This window comes from Wyeomyia smithii, chromosome 3, assembly GCF_029784165.1.
Source record: "Wyeomyia smithii strain HCP4-BCI-WySm-NY-G18 chromosome 3, ASM2978416v1, whole genome shotgun sequence".
Taxonomy (NCBI): Eukaryota; Metazoa; Arthropoda; class Insecta; order Diptera; family Culicidae; genus Wyeomyia; species Wyeomyia smithii.
In genome coordinates this window covers 235,401,040-235,419,566 of record NC_073696.1, presented here as the reverse complement: position 1 = coordinate 235,419,566, position 18,527 = coordinate 235,401,040, and the positions used below count along the sequence as shown (strand labels likewise).

The following is an 18,527-nucleotide window of genomic DNA, read 5'->3' as shown; positions in this document are numbered from 1 at the left end:
GTTCGGCCGATGCAGTCCGAAAATCGTGACCGCCGGCACGAGAGCCGCGATTAGACGATAGGGATGACCAGACGGTTTTATTTGCTTTCGCTATCGCTTAATTAGTGGTTATGTTGTTAGCTGAGCATTATTAATTCCTAGTAAATTTCAGAACAAAAAATTATCACACTTTGCACACAAATCAGTCGGAAAATCCTTCGTAAATTTGTTAAGAACTGAATTGAACCTTAAGGTTCAGATATAAAAATGATTATTGGTGATCGGTAGTACATGTAATTGCCCTCAATTCTCTATGTCTATGGCTGTGTCAATGAACAATTCTAAAAATCCTCCAAGTCACAATAGTTCAACGAACGTTCATTTTTCATGAGCCTATGCCATCTGATGATCTGGCGGTAAAAAGGTTTGTTTGAAAAGTTTGTGACAATCTTCTTTTTTAATCAATTGGCTGTTATTTACTCAAAAATGATGTCTCGAAAGAAAACATACTTGTGTAATTTCTGTAAGAGAAAAGAGAATGTCATATGACATAAAATGAAAATAAAATTTGTATCGGCCCAGAATTTCATGAAACATAACAGTGAAGGTTATTCGAGAAAAATTAGAAGATTGAACATATTAACAATAACGAATGAGAATAATCAAATGGAACATCAAATTAAAGAAGATTCATCTCTAAAAAACTTGGTTCAGTGTAAGCTTTTATCATAATCAGTTTTATTTAATGATGATCTTCAAACTATAATTAAGTAATTATAATTACTAACTCGACTACATATAACTCCTGATCCACTCTTGAAATTTCGCGACATCAGTGAATACCGCGTAATGGCTGGGATCACAGCTAACTTTATTCTGTAGAGCGGCACTAACTGAAACGATTCCCCTTAAAAACCACCGGTTGTTTTGCTTGAAAACCATTCCACCACCGCTGTCACCGTTGCAAACGGAAGTTCCTAAAAATGTTACAAAATATAATTAAAATGATCCTTTTTCTATTGCTACTTTGGCGTCCAATCCTACCGTTCCTGAACCCTGCACAGAAGGAAGTATCCGAAGTGACTTTGCTGAAAAAATCCCGATTGGACCAGATGCACGTTTCGTGAGCCACAACTGGCATCTGAGCAAACGATAGGTCCTCACTGACTAGTCCCCGCTCGTTGTAGCCCCAGCCCGGAACGTACCCAACCTTGTTGATCAGCATCTTGTAGTCCTCGTCAAAGTTCCACAGGCATGCTGGTCGTACGAAATTATTGAACTTTACGTCATCCTTTAGCTTCAACAGGGCGATATCGGCGAAGAAACGTTCGTAGTTGTAGTCTGTATGAACCAAAACCTGCTCGATTTTGGCATCCTGCTCCGGTCCTGTCCATCGTTTGAGATTGGTTTTGCCAAGGTACAACAGAAGACTGGAGGACTCCACTGGGCGTCGACTTTTCTCCAGTGTCACGCAATGGGCTGCGGTTAAAGCGAATCGAGTAGCGATCAGAGTTGCACCGCAAAGATATTTAAGTTCCGTAACGGATGATCGGTACAGAGCTCCGTGCCAGGGAAACTGTGCGCTCCGGGTCGGTGTTCCATGCGTTACGAGAGGATTCGCTTTCGGCACTACAGTGCCGCAGATGTTTTCGTCGTACGAGTTGATGTAATGAGTCTGAAATGGTGAGTGTGCGTACGTTGAGTAATCGAAATTATATCATAGAACTAATCAACGCTACCGATGATTCGACATTCTGGATGAAGGCGTAATCTCCTTGAAAGTAAGCCGATTTGGCGGTTGTTGTTGTTGGGATTGTACGATCACCCCGAAAGAATGCTGAGGATCCGGTTGTGGTCCGGGAATCTTCATTTTTCACCAATGGCTTGCTACTGCTGGACCGAAAAACGTTGCCGTTTGATTCCTCGTAGCTGGGGACAGGTTGTCTAACTGTTCTCGAAGTGGAAGTTAAATACGACGAGTTGGTGGGAGGCTTTCTCCAAATTGTTGGATCTTGGATTGGATCGTAGCTGTCGTGTTTCTCTGGATACGGTCGTTTCCTGTTGCCACCATTAGACTCATTAGATGCGTTAGATTTATCTGAAAATCTTCAATTTCAACAGTTGAGATTAACACTAGACACTCTTTCCGAAGACCACCCATACCTTGATACTACACTAACGGGATTTTTCTGAGATTCCGGATGATCTACAACCGAACCGGCATTTGAATAAAAAGAGCCAGATGAGTTAGTCGAGTTGTCAGTAAGGACAGTAGAAGAGTATGAGTTAGTATCAGAGATCTCCGAATTATGATGAAGTACTGAGTTAATTGGTTGTACAGAATGTTCCCGAGTATTATCATGCTTGTTATCACTGCTGCAATGTTGTTAAACATATTTTGTACGAAATTTTAACTCCTGTTATGGAATCTTACGTGCTCGAAGTAGCTTTCCGCCTGGCGGCATCATCCGGATATATGACCGGTCGATCGAATGAGTCGCTACGATGTGGAGCGGTTGCTGGTTTGAGAGTTGGTAAGTCCACGCAAATATTTTGCCCATTAAATCGTACTTGACGTAGCAACGGCACTCTTCCGTAATCGGTATGTTTGACGTAAAATTTTAAAATAAGCGTTTCACCGGCATTCAACCTGTACGTTTTATCTTCGATATGGAAATGCAAATTGTCTTTGGTTGTTACATCTTTGAAGTATGCCTTGTTTTAAAAAAGAAAGCATTTTAAAAAAATATCATTGAGGTTCAAAATCAAAACTCACTCCGAACACGAACACCAGCGCATCGAAGATTACATCAATGAAAATACCGTGTAGCGGCACGGCAGTTTTTAGTCGGAGCGTCCCGTACCACGTGTCTGTCGAGTCTTCCTGTTCGTCGTAGCTGAAAACCTGCGGACAGGGAGATGATTTCTGGTAGGAATTGGTCACGGCTGCACCAAGTAGAGCTATCGCTAAGAACAACTGTTAATAAAAAAAAATATAATTGTTAAAATAAAAAATGTCAAGATAGTTGAATATATCAGAATTGTCAAAACTGTGAAAATATCAGAAATGTCAAATATTTCAAAAATGTGAAAAGTTCATATATGTCCAATTAGATAGAAATGTTAATAAAATTTAAAATTCAGCCTCGATGTCGCGTTTTTTTTATTGCGTTTATCAGCCACAGTTTTGCCTTTCTATTAGATTTTTTTGTGCTTAAATATAACCTCCCAGTAATAGTTTTGATTTGATTTGTCTTATATCTTGACAACATTGTTGAAAAATGTGTTAATATCGGCACTATTGTTGCAGTCAATTATTATCTTTCATATCTGCTCCATTAGTATTTTCGTTATATCGTTAATGCACCATAACTTTTGATTAACTGAGACTTTTGGTTTTCTGTTTTCGTGTTCTATTAATAAAATTTTCTGTTTTTTTCGATCAGTCAGTTCTAGTTACTTCAATGTAATTTTTGATGAATTTTTACCTGCAGTATAATTTGAGAACTACACTGCCGTGGGCTGGCGTTGTGACGTAAGTGCTAGAAGCACAAAATCACTCCAGAAGCGATTTATTCCAAATTGTTCACAAATTAACAGAAGTGCATTCTGATCTGAGAATCTGAGTGAATATGTTAAAAAATAAAATATATCATTGTTCTAACACGTTTATTTTTATAAATGCATTAAGTTTAAACATCAACGTCACTTTTCAACATTTTGCACGAAGAGTGACGTAGGTGTGCCTGAATAGTCAAGTTTGCCATGCGTACTGGTCGGTAGTCAGCAGCAAAAACATAATCAAACCACCAGAACCGACCTCATGATTGCTGCGCAATGCTATACAAAATACGGACAAGAAGTTGGCGCAGAAAATGCATCGCAGCACCCCACAAGCATGGTACAGTATTCTATCCATGCCTCAACATCACTTGTATGCAAAATGGCGCTAACGTCACTTTCTATTTTTGATTTTTCTCAGCTGTTTTTTAATATTTTCAAAAACGGTAACAAGTATCTTGAAGTGGGCAACCAATACTATAGTAATACGTAAAATAACGAAATTTGAAAATTTTGCGCTTACGTCAAAATCCCAGCCCACGGCAGTACAGAGCTATTAAAATTTTCACATTTTCAGCTAACCGATTGGAATGTTTTCCCCTCATGGGTCCATAAGATCTGCATAAGATAAAATTTGCATACATAATATTGATAAAACTGGTCGACAAAATGAAAAAAAAAAATGCATTCCAAAAGCTCAAACCGGAAAAAATGGAAGATTATAGCTATTCAACCATTTCTATGAATTTTGGCGCCCCTAGCCGTTACCAAAACACGTCAACTTACGTTAAAGTGTCGTATAGAAATTGGTCGTCGGGTTCGTCGCTTCAACGTTACGTTACGTTTACGAGGAAACTCATTTAAGTCTCTGATAAAAACGGTAATGGCTAGGGAAAATTCACAGGAATGGTTGAATAGCTATAATCTTTAATTTTTTCTGGTTTGAGCTTTTAGAGTGCACCTGTGTTGATCAGAATTAAAAAAAATGTTTTTGACTTGATTTTAAAAAATCTTATAAGTTAGTAAAAAAGTTAAAAAAGTTAAAAAAAGTTAAAGTAAAAGTTACGACCGCAAGTTGACGTGAAATTACGACAGCCTGCCAATGTTAGGGAACGACGGGTGACCACTAACATGTTATGTTTTTTTAAGTTCTCTCACTCAACAACGCTCAGAGAGAAATGGGAGTATATTTAAAAGCGAGTTCATACTCTTTTCTTCATTTCAGTATTTTTAATTTTTTTAAGCATGCTAAGTTCTGTTCAAAATGGCATCGAAATAAGAAGCATTGCGCAAGTGTATTGTATAATTCTAACTGAACTGTACAAGAATCTTAGCAAAAAGTTCACAATGAAATTGAAAAGTGCTCTCGACTGTGTTGTGACTTATGTATAATGTATTAAGACTCAACAGTCTGAAAGCATTGGAAAAACGAAGTGCTTATTTTATTCGATAAAGGCAGAATATTGATAAAGAAAAATAAATCGCCGAAACGTTGGAGAAAAAGTTCGTTTTTCCGATGCTTGCAGACTGATAAGTCGAAAATCTTCCGGTTTCGACTGTGTATGGGACCATACCACTTGGACCCGATCATCTCGGATGGAAGTTATTCATCTAGGTTCACTTTGAAAAAAGTCTAATTCTGGTGTCTTTGTTGCAAAATAGCGCATTTTGTGTTTAACTGTTATGTGCTCAACGGTGTGCCCGGGTACCTTTTTGAGTTTCACAGACAAAATTTCATAGTTTACTGCAATCAATAGGGATAAAAATCTGTGACATATTAAAGCTCATTAAAAAGCAACTTTAAATAACGGTGCCTAATAGGCACTGCCTATTACGAAAGTCACTTCACGGTGAAATATATTTCACTCTCACGCTCACTACACTTTTTGAGACATATTCTCGATTCCACCTCAAGTAAAGTGACCAAAATTGCCTCCGTGAAGTGAGATTAACAGTGAAGTGAATAAGAACAAGTGAATTGAGATTGTTTCCCAGCTCAAAAATTTCAGGAAGTCGTTTCATGTTTTTTGGATAACACCAGATCTTGACGTTTCCTGCATTTCTAAGATATTTGGCTTGAAAAGAATGTTTTTTTCGGTATCGAAAACTTCATGCACTATTATGCATTTTTTCATCGGGCAAAAAGCTGAAACTTTGACCGCTTTGAGGCACGAATCAAATTCTGATTCGTTTCGTTACTGAAGAATAAATCCTTTATTTACCACAAGAAAACAAATCAATCAATTTTAAGACTTATGTCATCTTCGTGGAATCATTTCACCGTTCAAAATGGTCGGGAAAAAATTACACGCAAAACGTCGCCTTTTCCGTTTTCACTACACTGATATGACATTCATAATAACCCAGATTTCGATAGTTTTAGCACCAAAAAATTTAATAAGTTCTCTACTTTGAAAACAGTGTCAATGGTGCTCCGGAAAAAAATTCGGAGATATGTTATTTTATAAATCTTTGAACAGAATTTTACAATTTTTAGTTCAAAGTTCATACAAGCCATTTTTATGGTTTTGGATGCTATGGAGATATGCCCCCAAAAAGGTCTTTCCAGACCGGGGTTTTAAGCGGCCATAACAACCATTAAATATTACAACGTCACACCCTCGACGCTGTTTTTCCAAAAAAGATTCCAAAATGGCGACTTCCGATATGTGGAAGAGAACCACCGAATATCTTCGAATATGGGTATTTGAAGTCCATACGCCATTTCAATTTCAATATCACACGCCATTTGTTTAATTATTTCTTTAGTTATGCAGAAATTTGTGTTTCATCTGTATGGAAACTAGGGTGTACCAAAAAAAATCGATATTGGAAAAGTCAAGGGGCTCAGCCCTAAATTGAAGGATAATGTTATTTATAGCATTTTTGTAGAACATTTCGACTTTCTAAAAAATTGTTTTCAGGTTGCCCAAACGTGATTCATGAAAAAATGACTTTTTTAAGCTACGAACCCACTCTTGCACTTTTTTGAACTCTGTTCGATTCCTATATTTTTCCATATATTTTTTTCATTTTTGTGGAGTTGTTTTTGAATATTTTGCATGGTTCAGTTCAGCATTTAGTTTTTTGACTTCCAGAGCCCATTAAACATCACAGAAAAATTAATTTTTCTAATAATTTTTAGATAAAAACACAAATAAAACAATTTTTGATCAAGAACTAAAATTCTTTGCAATGCGGGATTTACGACGAAAATTTACTTGAAAAGAGATACTTGATATCTTATCGGGGAGCTGAGATATTGGCATTTTTATATGTGATGGATAACTATGCTTTTTAACAAACATGTTAAATAACTGTTTTATTTTGGAAAATAAAAAATAACAATGTTCAGAAAACAAATGCGTTTTTGGATGGCTGCTAACTTAATAGAAGATTTAAAAAGTCGGAAAAATTTGTGAAAAAAGTTAGAACGAAAATTGTGATTTTTAGTGCTTTCTAATAGAAAACTCAATGTTGCACGTAATACGTAAGAGATAGAAACATGATGTCTTCGGTAAAGTTTCTTGTTTTGGGATAACCTAAAACTTTGTCGAAGACACCTTGCATCTATCTTATTCTGATTAAAAAGTAAATTTTTTATCTCACTCATTGGTGGATTGATCACCCATCTTTCTACATTCAAAGATGCATTTTTGAATATCCTGAAACTTCCCCGAACATACCTTATGACTATAATCAACATTTGAATCACTATTTAGGAAATTATACGCACAAACGGCACAATAAAACACTGTGCAATGAAAATATTGAGCTTTAGTGGCATGTTTGACAAAATGCATAGTTTTCCATCACATGTAAAAACGCCACACGGTGTTCCCACAGACCGTTATTATAAAAAAAAAAATACACCAAAGATTCTGAGTACACCATTTGATTCGTTATGACGTCCAAAATCTCTGGTCAAAATTTCAAAATCATCGAACGGTACATTTTTGAGTAATGTCCCTTTGAAGGTCGTAAAGTACAAAAAAGGGATATTAAAACGTCGAAATACTCAATGTAAAGCACGTTTTTCACCACAATTTTATGAAACAACTTCCAAAATAGTTTCTACACATTTCAAGTATTATATTTCAAGACATTTACAATTGGTGGAAAGATTTATTTGGAAACCCCACAGTGCGGAGTGGTCTAATTTCGAAAAATCGATGGTCGTTCTAGGTTTGACTATGAAAAATTGATTTTATGGACTCAATGTCTTCAGCAAAAGTGTTTCATAGAACAAGGGTTTACTTTTGGCGTTTTTAGTTTTTCGATCAATCCACCTAACAGTTAGATAAAAAACATATTTTTTCTAATTTTCAATATACCGGATTACTTCCTTCAGTAAAGTTGTGGAAAATTCTAGATGAAAAACAATTGCTGAATACTGCGATATTCTATATGTACTTTGAACACAACAAAATAGAGTTTTTTTGTGGAACGCCCCTCCTTAAAATCAGTTTTTTGTTTTTAATTTCGTCTGTAATGATCAAAACATTGCAAAATGTTCTAAGAATTTATGCATTCAACTAAGCTTTCCTCAAGAATTTGTGAAATTTATTGTTTTGACACTCACAGAAAAAAATATAGAGAAAAAACTGATTTTAAGGAGGGGTGTTCCACAAAAAAAACTCTATTTTGTCGTGTTCAAGGTACATATAGGACATCGCAGTATTCAGCAATTGTTTTTCATCTAGAAGGAAGTAACCCGGTATATTGAAAATTGGAAAAAATATGTTTTTTATCTAACTGTTAGGTGGATTGATCGAAAAACGAAGAACGCCAAAAGTAAGGCCTTATTCTATGAAACAATTTTGCTGAAGACATTGAGTACATAAAATCAAGTTTTCATAGTCAAATCTATAACGATCACGATTTTTCGAATTTTAGGCCACTGTGCACTGTGGGAATTTCAAATAAATCTTCCCACCATGTCTTGAAATATAATACTTGGAATGTGTAGAAACTATTTTGGAAGTTGTTTCATAAAATTGTGGTGAAAAACGAGCTTTATATTGAGTATTTCGTCGTTTTAATATTTCTTTTTTGTACTTTACGACCTTCAAAAGAGCATTACTCAAAAATGTACCGTACGATGATTTTAAAATTTTGACCAGAGATTCTGGACATCATAACGAATCGAATAGTGTACTCAGATTCTATGGTGCATTTTTTTTTTATAATAACGGTCTGTGGGAACACCGTGCACCAATATCTCAGCCAATAAGATATCAATGATCTTTTTTCATATAAATTTTCGTCTTGAATCCCGCTTAGCAGTAAAAATTTCAGTTCTTGATCAAAAAATTTTTTTATGTGTGTTTTAAAGGGTTTGATCTAGAAGTTATGAGAAAAAATCACATTTTTGTGATGTTCAATGGGCTCTGTGAGTCAAATAATTGAATGCGATACTGAACCAAACCATGCAGAATATCCATAAACAACCCCACAAAAATAAAAAATATATATGGAAAAATGTAAGAATCGAACAGAATTGAAAAAAGTGCAAAATGGTGGTTTTGTAGCTTGAAAAGGTCATTTTTTCATAAATCACGTTTGGGCAACCTGGAAATAATTTTTTAGAAAGTCGAAATGTTCTACAAAAATGCTATAAATAACATTATCTTTCAAATTAGGGTTGAGTATCTTGACTTTTTCAACATCGATATTTTTGGGACACCCTAATGGAAACCCTCTCTTCCAGAAAAGGGAGGAGTCTCAAACCAGCATAATAAATAACCTTCCCTGGGCTTAAAATCCTCTACATACAAATATTCACGTCGACCCGCTGATCTGTGCTCGAGTTTAATCGTGACATGCGGACAGCAACCTATTTTTATTCATATAGATATTCACAACTGGTGGAAAGATTCATTTGAAAATCTCACAGTGCACAGTTATCAATTGAAAGCGGTAAATTTCACTAACAATTGTTTTTCAGCTCTTTTATTTTAAGATGGATTGAATCTGCTTTTTAATACCTCTTTGAATGATAGACGCTTATGGCAAATTTCTTTATTCCACTGTGTGCGGTCAAAACTGTCGAGGAATAATAAAACGTCATCGCCATTTAAGACGCAAGTGAGAAAGAGATGCCAGATAATTGTTTACGAACTTAGCACGTGCGGTGGTGGGTTGAAGCTGACAAATTTTACAGTGCGCTTCGGACAGCACGGCAGGTCAAAACTGGGTCAAAATTGAGCGAATTAAGAAGGGGTTTGACAGCAGTTAGTGCGCTTCCAGGTCAAAACGAGGTGCGCTGGTAGAATAAAGAAATTCGCTATTAGATTACGATTGAGTATCTAGTATCAATCAATATGTTAATGTCAATAACTTTTATCCAACACTAATAAAAAAACTCTTTAGTAATAATGTGGTGAACCTCTTAAGATTCAAAATTTCGAATAACAGCCTTTGGACGTCATCTTGAATTTGGAAATACTCATATTAAATGGTATACTGTCATTTTGAGCTGTTTTACAGAGCCCGGAAGTTTAACTTCAATTTTCAAAATAGCGTCTGGAGTCTATTCCCGGACTATCAGCATCACAATAATATCTATGTTAGGTAGAATTCGGCCATTATAGACTGTTTTTCAAAACCCGAAGTCACCACCTTGACTTTCACCTTGGCGTCAGAAGTCAATCTCCGAACTCTGAGCTCATTCTGATTATGAAAACACCCGTACCATACGGTATTTAGCCATTTTATTCTGATATCGAGGATCAGGAAATGTTACCATGGATTTTTAAATGACGTTTAGAGCCAATTCTCGGTCTATTGATAAAACGTTGTTTCTGGAGGGAAAACTTGAAGAAACCCTCGAATGTTTTCCAAGAAACACAGATTTGTAGGATGTCAACTGAGTTAGCAGAACATGTCCTGATTTTGACATCTTATTTAGGCGTCCTGATTTATTTTTCATTTTCGAGCATTTGTCCTGATTTTCTAAAGATATTCAATTTGAAAATGTGGCAATGATATGCCGAGTTTTTGAAAATCAGTAACTTTTTTCGATTCCAACGGTCATCGCGAACGAATTTTTTCTTCGGTTGAATCTTAGCGAAGTGACGAGAGAAACCTTCTAGGCGTTGTAACCGTCAAACATCTGAAATTGTTAAGTTCACTTGAAAATAATTTACGAGTGCTGCATTACTTAGGTATCTGCCTATTAATTCAAAGTTGCTTAATAAAACTGGATGGTCTAAGAAATATGTTAGGTAAACAGTAAATAAGTAGCTTGGTGTTTTCAAATGCTAATCACATATAACGTGTTATATTAATTGATGCATTGAAGAATAAAAATAGCTTAGATCAAATTTGTGCCGAAAAAGGTGTCCTGATTTCTAACTTCGACCAGATGGTATCCCTGGACCGGGCCCATATAATTGCGTAGGTAGAAGGTGACTTAAACAAAACTTTCTCTCTCACTTTTTCAACGTCCTATTCATTGTTTTATTGCTCACAACGCTAGTGTCAACATCGCAGCTGCTACGAAAAATAAAAAACCGGAGCAAGTAAGTGTTTTTATATAGGAATTGCTTCGATTTATTTCAATTTAGTTTGTTATTTGTTATTTTTACATACACAATTGCGTGGGCTCGGTCGGAAAAGGTTAAGACATATTTGCTATCTGAAAACTCATCAGAATGATTTTGACCAATTTTTTGTTCTGCGTACTCCTATGTGTAACATGTGCAAAATTACAGCAAACCCATTTATTGGAATGTGTCATCCTATGTGTACAACGCACTACGATGAACAAAACTTAATTGCAACCTTAAACGTTGTGTACTCATAGTGGAAACCCAACCCCACCCCATGATGAAGCGTTTTCAGTAATTTTCCTCATCATCATAGTCATAGACTAAATTCTAACTTTTCGCTTGTCTACTGCGTACAGTTACGATAACTTATGTTGAAATAATAAAATTCTTCACAAAACTTTTTCCTGAATATATTCTCCGCTCGCTTCATGCCAACTTGCGACGCACAATTTGCGCACACTCTACTCGCTGAAGTAGTTCTTCTCCACACATCCATTCCAGTATTTGAAATAGTAATAGTGAAATAACTGCATTCTGAAATTCAGTCGTATGCAAAATAGTGCTTCGAAAGGTTGCATCCGCGAATAGCCTGTCTGGACTGTAAATTCCCAACAAGTTCAACCAGTTTTGATCAGATCAACTCAGACGCCATTTCAATTTCAATCCTTATGCCGAATGATTCAGTAACAGCCAATGTCGTGAATAACCGTTGATGCTTTTTCATTTAAAGTTGATAACTTAACAAACGATAATACAATGTCTATTCGATAAGACCATATCAAGCGTCCTCAAATAAACACTTAGAATTCACTTCACTATAAATCTGAATGTATCGGTTCTAGGAACTTCAACTGACGCATCACTACACTTCACCGATTTATCCTAATAAATGGCTGTACTTTGAAATTAATACCAAACTGTCGGTCGTTTCATTCAATGTTGATGATCACTTAATTCCCTGATTAGTAGCACACAATCAACAGACGGCTAAATGCTTTCCCATTTTACTACCTTATGAAAAATGATCGTCAATCGATAGGTTATTATAGTTAGAATTAAAATTTAACCTTCATGTCTGCTGGCAATCTTTCACATCACACACTAAGGCTTCTTTGTAGAAGGAACTTTTTCTAACGGGGTACCGATGCCTTATGAACTTTCGCGACTGCAAAAACCACCGCCAATCAATGTGAATCGAGAACTGCAACTAAATAATCCGCACGGTTTCTAATTACCCCAGCTAGAAGGCGGCAACGGCAGCAGTTAGATATCTACCTTCCGAGCAGTAGGTACTGCGATCTACTAGGAGACGCTAAGGGATGGAATAATTAATTGCTTGAACCTGCGCCCCGTAAACTAACTATATGAGTGACTTGACACGACACACGAGCGACGAACGCCTGGTGATCGGGAAGCGCCTCTAGAGTTTCGTTACGTCAAGTGTTAGTTTGAAAGCGGTTTGAATTTCATTTTTATATGTGACGCGGAGCGTTGCTGAAGATTGCTAGCAGTATTGCGCTGTGGGAAAATATTCGGAAGAAATGTATCACTGTATTCGTAACTATTTTAAACAGTTTAATTTTTGTAACTATGATAATCGAAAAAGGCATAGGGTTATCGCTTCATTATTCATCTCAACAGCTTGGTGCACCTATAATCATCTTATTTCTCTCATTTGTCCAATTTACCGTCAAATTTCTACAAATTTTTGAAAGTTAATCTATTTGATTCTTGATTTTCTCAAGTGGCTTAAAATTGCACGTTGAAAATATGGTAAAATTTGACGATAAATTGATCAAAAAGGCGTGATGAGATGAATATAGGTACTGAGATGAATATAGGAGCGGTTACCCTACTATATTGACAAAAGTCTCGTGTCATGGCATGCAGTCAATGCAAAATACTAGACATAAAGTGGTGATTTAAACAATATCGGTAAAAATACGTCATTTACTATTATTTTTTTATGTTAGGGGAATGAAACTACCTTATCGTACGGTGTGACTTTTGCAATAGACTATTATTTAACTTTGAGGCTTAACTTCCGGCAGTCCGATTGAGCTCGACTTTCGCATAAGGACCTGTTTAGAGAAGATGAAATGAAGCTCCAAATTTAAACGTTTTGTTTTGGCTGTCAGATTATGTTTTCAATAATCATCGCCTATTATTGTTATTTTAGCACCAGATGTAACATTTTTATTTAATTTTTCACTACTTTCGCAGTACTCGGACATATTCTGATGATTATTTTTAAATTTACCTTATTACCAAGTAACCCTCTATGTACGGCCTTCAGTAAAATCACTAGAAATCTTGAATAACTATTCAAAAAAGCTTTTAAACCCTTGTAGTGATTTTACTGAAGCCTGTGGAATCGAAAGGTGGGCCTTGGTATTAAAGGGTTTATTTGGCACCACCGCACAGTGGGACGAAATCAAAAATAGTAGGAGATTGGTGTTTGTGACGAAACGCATGATTTTAGCGTTTTGATGTCCTCTAGAAAGTTTCTTAGCTTTATGAGTACTTTATTTTGACGATAAATTTTTTCCATTGTACACCAAAATAAAAAAAATAATCCTCAATGTTAATCTTTCGCCATATATCTTTCCATGTTTGGTTCAGAGAGGCTTTAATTAATTAAAAAATATTTGAGAGCAGATTTTGACATCCCAAAATCCTGGAGGATAATCAAAGTTATTTTTTTTTACAAAGGGGGGACGTAAACTGCTTGAGCACGTTCTTCCTCAAATGTTTGAAGACAATTATCGATCATAACACCCGTAATTAAATTTCATCGAGACGACCCACAGTGAAATGTATGGGAATGCGGGACAAATATTAAACAGCCATTCTTCTTTTTCAAATAGGTGTGAAACCAATTTTTTTTAATACTGATGAGACTTACTATTTGCATAAATTATAGCGGTCCATAGGTAATTGCAAAAGTGTCTCAAACGCCAAATTCTTTGTATGCATTTTGAGATGGAAGGCTTGTAAATCATATTTAAATAATTTCTAGATGACGAAAAAGTGGATTAAAGGCCATCACATTAAAGCTTCATTTTTGTTTTCATTTAATTCCCCATTAATTTTGCTTATATACCTTTTCCTGTTGCAAGACATATTCATACCATTAATTCGGGAATATATTATGCTGTGTAAAACATAGGAGAAGGGGTGATAAAATGTATACTCTACCCCTAATAACTGACCCTTTAATGGTTGATATAAAAAATAAGCAGTTAAGTTCTCAAATATAGTACAGTGATCACCCGATTATATCTCACCCTGATGATTTTTGGCGTGATAAAATAGGGAAAGTGATAAAATCGGGAAATTTTTTAAATTTTATTTTTTTAATTGAAGATGTTAAATCGATAACTAAATACGTAAAATCAGCGATTTAAATTTTTTTTTGAAAATTTTTCTGTACAAACATATGAAACGATATATCTAAATAATGACAAAAGATAGAGAAAAGTTGTCAAGGGATGAATTTAAGAAAACTGTCTGAGCTTTTGTGAAAAATATTTAAAAAATTCAATTTGAGATCCTGTACTGAAAAAAAATTTCAAAAACAAAAAGTGCCTATAAAAATCAATCATCACTATTTTTTTAAAACATTTTTTTGGATAGATAATTCAGTTGCCTAAAGCTTTTCTGAACAAACCTAAATAAACAAAAAACCTAAAAAAATCGATGTAAAGTTGCAAATAAATTACAATTAAGTTTATTGATCGTTCATGTTTTTGTTTGAATTGATGAAATGCAGCAAAATATTAGATGTTCTCACAACACTAAACTTTGCCGAAGACAGCATGCTGATATCTCTCACATATTGCAACCAGAAAAATCTTAAAATGTAAATTACGACTTTTAATGCCTTTTCATAGAAAACTTTATGTTGCTTGCAATATGTAAGAGATAGAAACATGATGTCTTCTGTAAAGTTTCTTGTTTTGAGGTCATCTAATACTTTGCCTAAGACACCAGGCGTCTATCTTTATCTAATGAAAAAGTAAATATTCTATCTCACTTTTAGGAGGATTGATCACCCAGCTTTCTACATCAAAAGATGCGTTTTCAAATATTTTGAAACTCCTCCGAACATATTATACGGTTATAATAAACATTTGTATCACTATTCAATTATTCGCACGATAACAGCAAAATGTAACATTGTGCATCGGTTGAATTTTTAATGTAAACTGCATCCAGAATGACACACAGAATTATGAAAAATATCTTAAATATTGAAGCGTAATAGAAAATCAGTTCACCCTGACATTTAAAATCGGGTACAGATATAATCGGGTGATTACTGTATTTTTCAAAGTTTTCTTGAGCATTTTTAGAAAGAATTTTTTGGGAGTAAAATGAACACGTGTGGGTTAAATGAACATAGGGGGGTATAAAATAAGCACCCTGGGTGTGAAAATTAATTTTATGTTTACTGTTAGTTGAATAGTTGAATAGTGTTCCATAAGTTATGCATTCATCAACAGTTCAATTTTCATCGTTTGTCGTAGAATCACTGGGAAATGAAGGAAGTTTTACGGACAATCAGCATTCAACTGTACCCAGAATATAAAATGAAAACCCGCACAGTACGTATGGTTGAAAATACTTGAACATAGCGTTAGTAGTCTGAGTACAGATATTTGCACAAAAAAAACCTGTTTTACGCTAAAACAAACGTTATTTTATGTAGCCCAAAAATAACATCAACATCATAGCACATAGCCTTTAATGCTTTCAAGAACGGAACGGACTTTTTCGTCAATCTCGACTGCGCGAGCTGGTATGTGCACGAGAGAAGCTGATAAAAAACAGCAATCGCGTTTGATTACTTGAAGCTTGACACTAAAACACGCAGTTTATTTGGTCAGACTTCAGTAATCTCGGTAACGGCTAAAAACGGCTTGCTTGATCCTTACAAATTTGCATTGTATTTGTTGCCTTTACTTTTAGCCGGAAAAATACAATCTAGGGGCCCGGATATCGTTGCGGGTACAGCTTTACCCGATTGATCAAGTCCTGTGGGGTTGCTTTTCCTACACACGGCACTTTGTACCCACCTGGATTGGACAGATTCCGTTATTTCATGTAGGCTGAAATTGACATCAACACCACGAATGTGCACGTGTCTTTGGTTGTTGTCTATTATTTTCGACGTTTTACTGTTTCATGGAGTATAGTTTGTCTCAAATAGCTTCTAATGCTTTCAAGAAAGGGTGCCGATGAAGTTTATACTATTTTTTAACGTAATAGTTGAGATTTAAACAGGTGTCCATTTTTGACGTAGGACTACGTCTAACCGCACTATATCGAGATACATTCTGTGGAAACTCATACCAAGGTGTAACGGCGGAATGAAAAATTTCAAACGTTAATACTGATGTAACCACACGATGGATCACAATAATCAATTTGTCGTTGGATTGATAAAATTATGGAGAATTTTTTGATTCTTCAGTTATCATTATCATTTTATAGTAAAACAGTGAAAATTTCATAAAAGGTTCAAGGTCGAATTTTCACGAACAATGTACCAATCACATGCGAGCGCGCCTGTCACAGACTTCATGAGTGGACACCAACTGCCTGCTCTGATATCCTGTATAGCAGTGTCAAAAAAAAATTTGACAGAATCTCCCCGTCCCAATAGGTCAACTAATGTTTACTTTAATGAGCTTAGACTATTTTGATGTCTTGAAGGTTAAGCTTTTTCGGAAAGTTCGTAACCACTTCCACTATCAGACAGTTTTACGTTCTGCTGTAGGAATGTTATTAAAACAGTACCGCACCAAGCAATGTATGAATAGAGCGCTGGTCACTCGTCGTCTATCAGTGCAGATGAACTCGACATTCATTTGTGTGCAGCGAAGTCAAGTGAAGACTACATTACCGCTGTCGACGCACAGTGAGGCTTGTTGGATTAATGCGTAGGTATCGTTTTGCGATCTGGAACATAATCGAATTGCCGTTTGAATTGTCATCTTCTTCTTTATGTTTCGTATAGTAGCAAATATTAGAATTTAATATGATTATTCGGGTGCCGCAAAATACGTTGCGCTGCCGGGGACAACAAAATTGGGTACGTGGCGGTAGAGGCAGATAGCAGAGTATATAAATTTGGTGCATTGTACAGATAATATGCGTTTTTTTTAGCTCTACACTCTGTTTTTCTCAGATTTATTGAAAAACTAAATATAGGGTATTTTTCAATTAAATTTTTTTGTTCTGCATTAGCATCAACAAGAAAATATTACTTCCCATAACCTTACTTGTAATTGAACTGAGGCTGAGGCTAATGCTGTGCATCACTCTAGCCTTGTTTATTTTTGAAGATAACAGACATATGACCCTCAAATATGGTATCTTCGTTGTTCTTTGGTATCTTGAAACTGATTAATTTTTTTTCTGATTGATTCTGTATACTGATAAAATGTTTAAATTGACCTGAATTGAATGTTAATATGTTCATAAAATTCTATTTCAATTTTAAATTTTCTGTGATTATACATTTTCTACTAAAACTGTAGTTCGTTATCGATATTTTTTCTATGAGCTTGTAACTGCAGGAAAAAAGTGACATCTTTGCCGCTTTGTGATCGGTGAGTAAAGGAAGTTTAATTTCTACTAAATCGTACTCAATTTATTATTTTATAGAAGGTTGCCTTTTCGCGTATTAGGGAAAATTTACTGTTTTAGAAATTAGAATGAAAGATAGTCATCAATGTTAAAGAGAATAATTTTTCTTCTAAAAGAGAGTGCTGCAAATAAATAGTCAAAATACAGACCCCATGAACTAGTTTTAGTTCTAAGTCATTTAAGGTGTCGCTTGATTAATTTAGGCTGACGACCTAGATACTTGAGTAATTAGAAACATAGTACTGCTTTGCCAATATTGCCTATACACTATATTGCCGGAACATATTCATATTTTGGAGGATGTTGAGCTTGAATTGGTTAAAATAAATCAAGAAAACTACAAAATGTGATTAAACGTAACCGCTCATTGTTGGCACATGTGTGCCAAAATCGAACCGTGCCAAAAGTAAAATGAACTCAAACTCAAACAGAGCTTCATAAGCAAATATAAAACTATTGTAGTCCTACGTCAACTATGCGGTCGTGTCTTGGATACCACCCTCCTACTATTTTCTCTTAATTACGTGTTATGAAAAAAATAAGGTATTTATGTACGATACTTCGCTCATTCTTGGTTGCAGAGGTATCACCCGAAAACGTGAGTTCTGGTTGAATTGATGCGACAGGCGACCATTTGTATGAATCTAAACAGGATAAGGTTAGATGAAATTAGATAAACTTCTGAGGTAATGAATAATGCGTTTATACCAGATCAATTCGCCGTTTATCTGTAGTTTTTTCGTATGACAGGTTTTCTACAAGGCTGTGTACCAGATTTCG

General features: G+C 35.4%; 1 protein-coding gene across 4 annotated transcripts; it reads right to left on the bottom strand.

Annotated features, from left to right (window-relative positions):
- Positions 1 to 688: 688 nt before the first annotated feature.
- LOC129731804 (coagulation factor IX-like) lies at positions 689 to 12,397 on the bottom strand. 4 transcript variants are annotated; one of them, XM_055692121.1, is made up of 7 exons: positions 12,161 to 12,397; positions 2,756 to 2,956; positions 2,414 to 2,694; positions 2,143 to 2,352; positions 1,719 to 2,085; positions 1,024 to 1,654; positions 689 to 956 (listed from the first exon to the last, which is right to left on the bottom strand). In XM_055692121.1, exons 1-7 carry the CDS (start codon positions 12,164 to 12,166, stop codon positions 772 to 774), a joined length of 1,881 nt encoding a protein of 626 aa, XP_055548096.1. In that variant the 5' UTR covers positions 12,167 to 12,397; the 3' UTR covers positions 689 to 771. The 4 variants fall into 4 exon arrangements, with proteins under 4 accessions (XP_055548096.1, XP_055548095.1, XP_055548098.1 ...); XM_055692120.1 differs by having other exon boundaries at positions 2,143 to 2,355; positions 12,161 to 12,396; XM_055692123.1 differs by lacking the exon at positions 2,143 to 2,352 and having other exon boundaries at positions 1,719 to 2,037; positions 12,161 to 12,396.
- Positions 12,398 to 18,527: the final 6,130 nt, after the last annotated feature.

Excerpts from the sequence above, each read along its gene's own strand:
- LOC129731804 (XM_055692120.1), bottom strand. Across the intron at positions 2,695-2,755 it reads CGCTGGTGTTCGTGTTCGGA|GCATACTTCAAAGATGTAAC; the intron begins GTGAGTTTTGAT and ends TTTTAAAACAAG. Across the intron at positions 1,655-1,718 it reads TCCAGAATGTCGAATCATCG|ACTCATTACATCAACTCGTA; the intron begins GTAGCGTTGATT and ends TCACCATTTCAG.